The sequence below is a fragment of the Felis catus genome, chromosome A2, assembly GCF_018350175.1.
Source record: "Felis catus isolate Fca126 chromosome A2, F.catus_Fca126_mat1.0, whole genome shotgun sequence".
Classification (NCBI taxonomy): domain Eukaryota; kingdom Metazoa; phylum Chordata; class Mammalia; order Carnivora; family Felidae; genus Felis; species Felis catus.
The window spans coordinates 156,115,306-156,126,761 of NC_058369.1; the positions used below are offsets into that span (position 1 = coordinate 156,115,306).

Below are 11,456 nucleotides of genomic sequence, written 5' to 3' on the forward strand. Positions count from 1 at the left end.
TTTATTACAATGAGAGGCAAGGCCGACCGATCCGGACCAACACTCTTGATAAGAGTGCGGCCCCGAACAGCCGGGGTACAGAGTTTTTATAACCGATCACATCGTTTTATCATCACCTGGGAACAGAACAAAGAAACAGGTTCCAGATGAGTTAGAAACAGTTGCCTAATGAGGTGTTTACTTTAGACTTTCTGCCTCTAAGTGGCAACCAGTGGATCTCCTTGACCCTGCCTCTGATGCTCTTTTCTTTGAACTTTTGTTTCCTTAATTGGTGAAACCTAATTTACAAGGGTATGAGGCTTAGTTTACCAGAGCAAAGCAAGGCTGTTATCTCTTAACCTTCAGTGTCAACACAAAGTTATTATTTTTCAAGCTAAGCATTAGCCCTACACTACAATTTAACCCTTACACCCCGCCCCCCCCCCCCCCCAAAAAAAAAAACCAGCCAGAGAATGTTTGGATTTGGTCTTCATACTGTATTATGTGCTGGTGTCTAGATGCTAGCCCATGACCCTTGAGAAGGGGAGTTGGTGTCTATGGTCCTGCTTCAAATCTCTGAGTGTAGGTTCAGTGTGTTCATGTGGGTGCAAATACGGAGGGGTCATAACTTCTAAATTCTCTGTGCCTGGTTACAGCTGTTCAGTTTTAGAGGATAGGTTCCAGAAGGGCAAAGCCAAACCCAGATTTTGTTGTATGAAAACTTACCTTGAGTGTGGCATCACCCTCCGGGGATCTGAAGCTCAGTCAGGAGCCACACACATTCATCTGTTGAAGCAGGATATTTTCTGTGAAGGAAGTGAGAGACTTCTGACCCCAGCCATACTGTCTGCCGCCCTAGCACTGCTGATGGTGGTGAGAGTGGCCGAATTTCTCATTGGCCTGGTTGGAAATGAAGTCCTTGTGGTTTGGAGTTTTGGAGAATGGGTCAGAAAATTCAACGAGTCCTTATACAACCTCATTGTTCCGGGCCTGGCCGTTTGCCGATTTCTCCTGTGGTGGCTGATTATGATGGACTTAACCCTGTTTCCGCTTTTCCAGAGCAGCCATTGGCTTCACTACCTCAGTGTCTTCTGGATCCTGGTAAGCCAGGCCAGCTTGTGGTTTGCCACTTTCCTCAGTATCTTCTACTGTAGGAAGATCACAGCCCTTGAACACCCTGTCTGTCTGTGGCTGAAGCAGAGGGCCTATCACCTGAGTCTCTGGTGCCTTCTGGGGTACCTCATGATAAATTTGTTACTTGTGGCCCACATTAGCGTAACATCCAAAATCCTTCCCAAGGCAACAACAGCATTCTGTGCACCCTTTCAAACTGGTACTACATGTACATATTAAAGCTCACTGCAGGAAGCGGGTTGCCTTTGATGGTGTTTCTTGTTCCTTCTGGGATGCTGATTGATTGTCTCTTTGTGTAGACACCACAAGAAGATGAAGGTGCATACAGCTGTAGGAGAGATGCTTGGGCCCAGCCTCACATCACTGCCCTGAAGCCCTTGACCTGCTTCCTTATCCTTCGTGTGGTTTATATCCTGGCCAGCCCCTTTCCCATCACCTCCAAGTATTCTGCTAATCTCCCCGTTGTCTTCATTTCCAAGACCCTCATGGCTGCCTATCCTTCTCTTCATTCTGTCGTATTGATCATGGGGAATCCCAGGATGAAGCAGACTTGTTAGAGAATCCTGTGGAAGATAGTGTATGCTTGGAGATCCTGAGGCCCTTGATCTGGAGAGAAACGAGTGCTCAGAATACTCTTTTGAGGCAGTTTTTGGTAGCTCTTTATAAGGGAGCTGACATTCATGTCTGTAAAATTTTTTCTTCTCTGACACCAAATCAACAGATGATCTACAGGAAGTACAGAATAAAAACTAATACTGTTTCACTGTTAGGACTGTAAAGTATAATTGTTTTATTGTATTATAGAAATCAAGACTGGGGCTTTATGTTTGGTAAAATAGGTGTTATATTCTGTTTACATATACCAAATAATTCATTTCTTTTTAAATTGCATATTTAAGTTGTGTTTTTCCTATTATAGGGAACAGAGATTAGGAGCAATTAATATAGAGATCGATCATTTTTATTAAGTTTCACTTATCCACTAATGTTAGTCATTTTAGGTAAGTTTTTTAAAAAAAGTATCAAATAATTTTCCCATTTCTCTACGGTAGTAGGTCTAGTTACCTAACTGAAAAACAAAACAAAATATCTTTGTATTTCTAGAAGTTTCTTTGAGTCCTAGACTTGCCTTGTAGGATAAAAGTCAGTTGGCTGCCATGTTCTATATTAAACTCCAAAGCCCAGGACCTAGACTGGAGCAAGATGGGAGTGACGGCCACTTGCTTCTGCTCACAAAAAAGGACACTTCTCCCTGAATGTGTGAAGCTTCATCTTCCTTGGTCAACCAGCCATCCTGACTGTCTTGCTCTGGTTTCCCTGCAGGCTGAAATCAGAGTTTTAGCATACTAAGTCTTTGAGTTGGATGGAGATCATCTAGAATGTCAAATCCATGGCAGCAGGAACTGCGTCTCTTTTTGTTTTCTCCTAGGTTATCGATGCCTAGAATACCACCTAGAATATAGTAAGTTAGTATTTTCTAAATGATCAATTAGTTACATTAACTAGTCTTACAGTTCCTCTTTTTTTTTTAATGTTTATTTTGAGAGAAAGAGTGACAGAGAGCATGCATGCGCATGAGCAGGGGAGGGGCAGAGAGAGAGGGGAGAGAGAGAATCCCAAGCAGGCTCTGTGCTGTCAGCATGGAGACCAGCATGGGGCTTGAACTCATGAACTGTGAGATTGTGACCTGAGCCGAAACCAGGAGTCAGACGCTTATCCAATTGAGTCACCCAGGCGCCCTTTACAATTCCTCTTTTATTTTATAAAGAAACTGAGAGCCCTGGGGCGCCTGGGTGGCTCGGTCTGTTGAGCGTCCGACTTCGGCTCAGGTCATGATCTCACGATTCGTGAGTTTGAGCCCCGCATGGGGCTCCGTGCTGACAGCATAGAGCCTGGAGCCTGCTTTGAATTCTGTGTGACTCTCTCTCTCTCTGCTCCTCCCCTGCTCATGCTCTGTCTCTCTTTCTTATTCTTCTTCAAAAAAAAAAAAAAAAAAAAAAAAAAAAGAAAGAAAGAAACTGAGAGCCCATGGCAGTTCTGGGACCAAAACTCAGTTTCCTGGCTCTGGGTCCTGGGCTTATCCCCTGACATTGTGCTACCATGCTAAACAAGCTAGCTTTGCCTGAGGCTTCTCTGAATCCCATCCTTCTTTTTATGAACTTTCTCAGTCTTCCTTTTAGCCTTGTTTGAACACATTTCTTTTGATTCAGTTCCAGGGGATCTGGAATTCAACTGATAAACCTAACATTTTTTTCACTTCTCTTGAACCATGCTAATTAATCCACTTTTACTTATCTGTTCTCCCCAACATGTGTCTTTTCCTTACCTAAAGCTGAGAACTGAAGTACGTGCTAGCCACATGTGGGTGTTAGTCACCATTCAGGGAGAACTCGCTTCTCTGATGTCACTGTGAGTTGTGTGAGGTCCAGCACTGTCTTGTTGTCTTCTGGGAATGATAATATCCATCCATTTCAAGTAGAGACACTTCCCCTTGGTTGTATTGTTAGTAGTAGGATGAACTTTCCATTATGCCATGCCTATATCTATCCAGATGTCCTTTATGACCAACTGTTGCAATAACGATAATAATAGTACCTACCATTTGTGTCAGGCTTTCCATTTTATCAGGCATTCTCATATATTGTCCATTATCTCGTTTGATTTTAGTAACAACTCCATGTAGTTAGCATTTCTATCTTTATGTTAAAGATCACAAAACTCAGGCTGGAGCAGTGATTTGCTCAAGATCATCAGCTGGTAAACTTTGCAGGTAAAACATTCCCAGAGTTTGGACCACAGGTCTTGTGCTCTTTCCAGTAAACCTTAAGTTCCTCTTGTTCGTGCTTATAAGACTTCATGCTAGGATTCGCCGGTGGAATGCCCAAGTTTATGAGTGTGTTTCAACAGGTGAAATAACTAACCTTTCAAGTTTGGTATTGGTGGGTTGCCTGGGAGCCGAGATCCCCAATCACAACTGAAGTTTCTATGACTTGCTTTTCCTAGGGACAAAACACTTGCATTTACCCACTTTTAGGGACTGGATTTTCTTCCTTTTCTAAACATGATTTAGTTCATGATGTGGTGAGGCTGCTTTGTATTTTATCCAAGGAAACAAATCAGAAGGCAAATCTGTGCTCTTGAATTGATTCCTATGTAATTGCATCTTTCCTAATTTGCATTCTCAGAGCTGCAACTGGAACCACGTGCACATGTGTGTGTGTGTGTGTGTGTGTGTGTGTGTGTGTGTGTGTGTGTAGACATTACTAGCCTTCCTTTCTATTATGCAGTAGGATCTGTGATGGTGCAGCCTAGAGGAAGTCTAAAAAGTTTCAAAAAGTAACGAGTTTTCATTCAGCTCCCTATTGTTAGTCCTACTGCCTGGATATGGTCATATTTTGCCATTTGCCATAGTTCTTCTAGTGATTATTTTCTCAACTCTCTCAACTCGATTTTGCTTTCTTACTTGGTTTATAAACTTTGAACTATAACTTTTGAAGCCCATTCATCAAAGTTTGGGCATTATCTCAACCCAAACCATTCCCCTCTCCTAAATTTGATTCGTTTTATTTATTTGTCATTAATTTTATAACTTTAAGTAATATGTTTTCAACTTTTCTGTTTTGAACTTTAACTTCTGACAGTATCTATAGAATCTGAGCTGTAGAAGGAAGAAGTTAGTGCCTCAGCTCTCCTGTACTTTTCCCATAGCCCACCTCATGTCCAACTTCAAATGACTTAAGGAGAAAATACATCTGTTGGAAGAAATTGGCTACCTCACAGAATCAGTGGGAAGGGTGGAAAGTCAAGATCAGAATGGGCACCAAGAGAATATAAACAGCTGAGAACACAACCAAGTCACTCTATAGGGACTGATGCTGGCACTTTGCTCTCACATTTCTACTGTCGGCATTGTGTCTGTGACACTGCCCCACCTTTGAGAGTGTGTCCCTCTGAGTCACAGCTCCAAGGTCCAAAGTCCTGCCTGTGAGCCTCTGGTTGGCTGATTCTAGGTCACACACCTGCCCTAGTCAACAGGCTCTGGGGCGAGGAAAAATCTGATTTCTTTTTGGTTTCTGAAATATGTATTTTTAAGTTAAATGAAATGAAGTACTCAAGAATTAGATTAAGGAGCAGAATTCGGGGCGCCTGGGTGGCGCAGTCGGTTAAGCGTCCGACTTCAGCCAGGTCACGATCTCGCGGTCTGTGAGTTCGAGCCCCGCGTCAGGCTCTGGGCTGATGGCTCAGAGCCTGGAGCCTGTTTCCGATTCTGTGTCTCCCTCTCTCTCTGCCCCTCCCCCGTTCATGCTCGGTCTCTCTCTGTCCTGAAAATAAATAAACGTTGAAAAAAAAAATTATAAAAAAAAAAAAAAAAGGAGCAGAATTGATGTGGCTGATGGTGAGCTAATGAAGATTTATAATCTGAACTGGAAGTTCAGCTCAAAGAACTCTCTCAGAAGGTAGCAGGAAGCATAAAAAGATGGAAAATGTAAAAGAAGAGAAAAGCTATATGGCACATAGAAATAACGGAATAATTATTGTGTGACTGGAGTCCCAGAGGAGATGGGAAAAATGAGGGGAAAGAATGAAATAGTTGAAGAATTAATGACCAAGAATTGCCCTGGGTTAAAGAAAGGTAAAAAAAAAAAAAAAAAAAAAAAAAAAAAAGAAAGAAAGAAAGAAAAAAAAAAAGAAAAAGAAAAAAACCTAGATTGAAAGACACAAAAGGATGTCAAACAAAACAGAGAAGGTGGGGGGACCCTTCATGTTTAAGCACATTACAGAAGAATTTAAAAATATCAGAGAGGAAAGTTTACAAGGATATCATAAGAATATCAAAGAAAAGTTCATAAAACTTTGAGGAAGAGCAGATCATAACTATCACACTCCTCAGTAGAATGCAGAAAAAAATTTTGCATTACATTCTATTTTAGTATTTTATTCTTATTTTCAAATAACACCAAGAAGAAAAGTTTAGAAGTATTTTTCTGGCTAGTGACCTATTTTTGTATTGATTATATACAGGGGGTCAATTATAAAAATGTCAGTGAAGGCTTAGTGGGTTGATGATCATGAAGTTAGCGAGCAAATTCTGAAATGTTTTAGCAATCAAGGAAGATCTTGAAATTCTAAAGGATTTGGCAGGAATGTGGAGTCACATTCACAACTGTATTAAGGGAGTCAATGTTGTGTATAACTGGAAATGATTCTAAGTATCTAGCACAAATAATTGCTAGTGCTACAATATGTGATAGAGGGAAGTAATGGAAATGGGAGAAATAGACCAAAAAAGTCAGCATATAGATTGAAGACAAAAGAAACTATTGGTAAGGAAAGCCTTACCAATATATGGCTTTTAAGAAAAAATCTGAAAACGTAACTGAAGTGCTTTCCTTTGGTGGGAATAGTAGAGTAACTCCAAGAACCTCTACGTTCTACACCACGTTAAGTTACTGGAAAAATTGTGAATAAAGGTTAGGTATCTGCGAAAACATTTATCCAGTGTTTGTTTTTTTTTTAAAGTGTGTTGTTAGATGAGGCCTTCTCTGATTCAGATTTTTAAATTGTAATGAAACTGATCTCTAGAAATTTCTGCCCTCAAAGATTTGAAGGAAGAACAAACCCCAGTTTTAAAGGTTGTCAATTATGTGACTGATGCTGAGTGCAAAGGCTGGCTGAGACACATCTTTGTAGGACTTTTTTTTTTTTGCATTTTTTTTTTCTCTGTCATCCTTGCACAGGGGCCATGCTAATCTTTCTGTATTGTTTCACTTTAGTATGCGTGCTGCTGAAGTGAGCACTCCTTTAGGATATTTATTAGGATTGTTTTTATTTCAGTTGGTGCTCTGGTTACAAAGATGCGTAAGTTTTCAGTAGTATAATTCAATGTTATTTTCCTCACAAGCTCTTTAATTTTTCTGTATATGATTTTATAGAGTTTGAAGTTTTATAAGAACACATATACCACTGTATAGCAGAAAAGGCTTTTTTTTGGTCATAAATTCATCATGAGGATTAAATGAATTAATATATGCGAAGTGCATAGAAGAGTGCCTGGTACATAGTAGTAACTATAAATATTTACCCTCAATGTTATTATTATACTAGTCTTTGGGAAAAATAACTTTAAATATTTGCACTGGCAAGGAATAATTAGAGATACAGAAAGTAGTAGATAAATGCCAGATAAATGTGCTTTGGCAGTGGCTTCCTGAGTATGTGGGTACTTCATCATCCCTTGTTATTTCCTTTAACCTTGCCTACATCTTCATAAATCTTTTGTTAAATTCTCTTAAGTTATCTCTTTGTGTGTATTGCTTCTTCTATTAAAAAGTTGTTTGTTTTTTGAAAAGACTTACAAGACAGAAAATCTTGAATATAGAAAGTCCTAGGGAATTTGTGATAAATAATAAACAACTTCAGAAAGGTTACAGAATACAAGGTCAATATACAAAAATCAGTTGTGTATCTGTGCACTCATAATGAATATCTTAAAAATGAAATTAAGAGGACATTCATTTACAGTTACTTTAGAAAGAATAAGATACATAGGAATGTTTTAATAGAAGTATAATACACCCTGAAAACTTTAAAACATTGTGAAAGAAATTAAAGAGACGTAAATAAATGGAAAGACATCCCATGTTCATGGATTAGAATACTTAATATTGTTAATATGTCAGTATTCCCCAAATTGATCTACAGATAAATACAATCCCTATCTGAATCCCAGTTGGCTTTTTTTCCCAGAAATTGACAAGCTTGTCCTAAAATTTATATGATTTTGCTGGAGACCCATAATAACCCAAAGAATTTTGGAAAAGAACAAATTTGGGGGGCTTCACACTTCTCAATTTCAAAATTTAGTTCAAAGCTATAGTGATCAGGACAGTGTGGTACTTGTGTAAGGACAGAATATGAATGAATGGGACAGAATCTAGAGTCCAGAAATAAACCCTCACACTATGGTGGAATGACTTTAGTCAAGGGTGCCAAACAAAACAATTCAACAATAAAAGAAATCTTTTCAGCAGAGTTCGCTGGAACAGCTGGATACCCACATAGAAAAGAGTAAAGTTGATCCTTAGTTCACACTGTTCAAAAATTGACTAAAAATATATCATGGGCCTAAGTGTAATACCTACAATTACACAACTCTTAGGTACAAACTTATGGTAATAAATCTTGGTGACCTTAGGTTAAGCCATGGTTTCTTAGATATGACACCAGAAGTACAAGTAACAACAACAAAATAGACAAGTCAGACTTCAACAATTAAAAAAGACATTTGTGTTTCAAAGGACACCATCAAAAAAGTAAAAAGGCAACTATAGAATAGGACAAAATATTTGCATATTTGCAAATAATAAGGGACTAGTATCTGAGATATATAAATAACTCTTATACCTCTATAGTAAAAAGACCTTCTAATAAAAAACTGGACCTGAGGCTTTGAATAGTTATTTTTTCAAAGAAGGTATACCGATGGCCCACAAACACATGGAGGTGGCCAACATCCTTAGTCGTTAAGGAAATGCAAGTCACAACCACAATGAGATAGCACCTCATACCTACTAGGTGGCTATAATAAAAAAGACAATACTACATGTTGGTGAAGATGTGAAGAAATTGGAATTCTCCTTCATTACTGGTAGGAATATAACCTGGTACAGCCACTTTGGAAAACAGCTTGGCAGTGCCTCAAAATATTAAGCATATACTTATAAAATCCAGCAGTTTCACTCATAGGTATACAGCCAAGAGAAATCCAAAATTCACGTCTACATAAAAGCTTGTGCGTGAATATTCATGAAAACATTGTTCCTAATAGTCAAGAAATGGAAACAACTCAAATGTCCATCATCATATGAATGGGTAAACAAAATGTGTCATCATACATACATACACACACAGACACACAGGCGCGCGCGCGCGCACACACACACACACACACACACACACTCATACAGTGGAATATTATTCAGCTGTAAAAAGGAAAGAAGTAGTGATACATGTTATAACATAGATGAAACTTGGAAACGTGCTAAGGAGAGAACCCTGTCACAATACTAATTATATGATTTCACTTATATGAAAGGCCCCAAATAGTCAAATCTACAGAGCTAGAAATTAGGTCAGAGGTTTCCAGGGGCTGGAGGATAGAGCTAATGGGTAGTGACTGCTATGGAGACAGGGTTTCTTTTGGGGTCAAGAAAACTGTTCTAAAGTTAGTGGTGATAATTGTTTAACTCTGTGAATATATGCAAAACCACTGAATTATATACCTAAAGTCATATTAAAGCAATTACAGATATAATGGTTGGAAAATAAGAAATAAACCTGCCATTATGTTCTTTCCTTTTTTATTTGAGTATAGTTGACACACAATGTTACATTAGTTTCAGGTGTACAACTTAGTGATTTGACAGGTTTATACATCATACTATTAAGACTGTCATTATTTTTTTTTAATTTTTTTTTCAACGTTTTTATTTATTTTTGGGACAGAGAGAGACAGAGCATGAACGGGGGAGGGGCAGAGAGAGAGGGAGACACAGAATTGGAAACAGGCTCCAGGCTCCGAGCCATCAGCCCAGAGCCTGACGCGGGGCTCGAACTCACGGACCGCGAGATCGTGACCTGGCTGAAGTCGGACGCTCAACCGACTGCGCCATCCAGGCGCCCCAAGACTGTCATTATTTTAAGAAGATATGATTATGTACGTAGAAAATCCCAATAATCTAAAAAATATTAGGAAATAAGTTAACTTAGAAAGGTAGATAGTTGTATATAAGGTTAATACACAAAAGCTAATGTGTTTCTATATGGTAGTATGAATCCATTAGTAAACATGAGTTTTTAAAAGATGGTTTTTCACAGTCTCTAGTATTCTGTAAAATTCTGAGAAAGCCGTAGATAATGTAAGCTTTATGGTGCAAGTTAGTTTTGGATTTTCAGTTTCGGTTGCATAAGAGATATCCCAATGCTCAGGTCCTGCCCAAAGCCAATAAATTAGAATCTCTGAGATAGGACCTAAGCATTGTCTTTTAAGTCTCCCCTGGCAGTTCCAATGTGCAGCAAAGGTTAAAGAGCATTAAAAGCACTGAAGTTCTCCTGATGTGTAATCAATTTAATTAACAGTATCATGTTGAGATGAACTTATATTGAATATAGGGTAAGAGATGACTATAAAACAAGAAACAGACTCAACTCTAGAGAGCAAACTGATGGTTACCAGAGGGGAGGTGGGTGGGGGGATGGGTGACCTAGGTGATGGGGATTGAGGAGGGCACTTGTGATGAGCACTGGGTGTCATATGTAAGTGTTGAGTCACTATATCCTACCCCTGAGACTAATATTACCCTCTCTGTTACCTCACTGGAATTTAAATTAAAACTTTAAGAAAAAGATAGGTGTCAACAGTTCAGGCTTTCTTTCCTTCAATGAGGTTTTGTAATTCAGCACCCTGGGTATTTCTACGGAACTAGAAAAAGAGCTGGAGGAACGACTGGTGTTCCATTTGATGAGCCCCAAAGCCCCTAGCTTTGTACCAGCTGGCTTTGGGTCTTCCCAGGGTTCCGGTGGGAGCACTTGCCAGCCACATCATTACTTCTGAGATTCATGTTCTAGATGTCCCTGGAGAGCTCTCACACCCTTTGCCTTTCCTTTGCTTTTTTGTCCTCAGCATCATGTGGGTACACTCAGACTCAGGACCCACCTTCTGTCACACTTTATTATTACACCTCGCCATAAACACATCCCCATGCCACTCTCTCACCCCGATTATGCCATTCTCATTACGTGTTAGTCATGATGTCTCTAGGAATGGAGACGCCACCTCCCACAACACCTTCCAATCCATTTACTGCTTTCCTGGCATTCCCAAGGATTCTTAATTTTTTTAATGTTTATTTATTTTTGAGAGACAGACAGACAGAGCATGAGCAGGGGAGAGGCAGAGAGAGGGAGACACAGAATCCGAAGCAGGTTCCAGGCTCGGAGCTGTCAGCACAGAGCCTGACATGGGGCTCGAACTCACAGACCATGAGATCATGACCTGGGCCTAAGTTCAGAGGCTTAACCGACTCAGCCACCCAGGTGCATCCCCCCCCCGCCCCCTAGGAGTCTCAGAACATGCTCAGGTTTGGGGTCATCTTTGCCAAGTGAATCTCCGTTCTTCCTCTAAGATGTTATCCCATGGGGTGCCTGGTGGCTCAGTCCACTGAGCGCCTGACTCTTGATTTCGGTTCACGTCATGATCTCACAGTTTGTGAGATTGAGCCCTGTGTGGGGCTCAGTACTGACAGTGAGGAGCCTGCTTGGGATTCTGTCTCCTCTCTCTCTGC

At 39.9% G+C, this 11,456-nt stretch overlaps 1 protein-coding gene and 1 non-coding gene across 2 annotated transcripts; one reads left to right on the plus strand and one right to left on the minus strand.

Moving 5' to 3' along the window:
• Positions 1-456: 456 nt before the first annotated feature.
• TAS2R5 (taste 2 receptor member 5) lies at positions 457-2,698 on the plus strand. The gene is given in 4 exon segments (XM_011280591.4): positions 457-1,258; positions 1,261-1,388; positions 1,390-1,441; positions 1,444-2,698. Coding segments are annotated over 4 exon segments (1,197 nt in total). The 5' UTR covers positions 457-507; the 3' UTR covers positions 1,710-2,698.
• A 4,108-nt stretch (positions 2,699-6,806) lies between these two features.
• LOC111559615 lies at positions 6,807-6,911 on the minus strand. Its single transcript, XR_002740744.1, has one exon. It is a non-coding gene; the product is annotated as a U6 spliceosomal RNA (small nuclear RNA).
• Between the last annotated feature and the right edge of the window lie 4,545 nt (positions 6,912-11,456).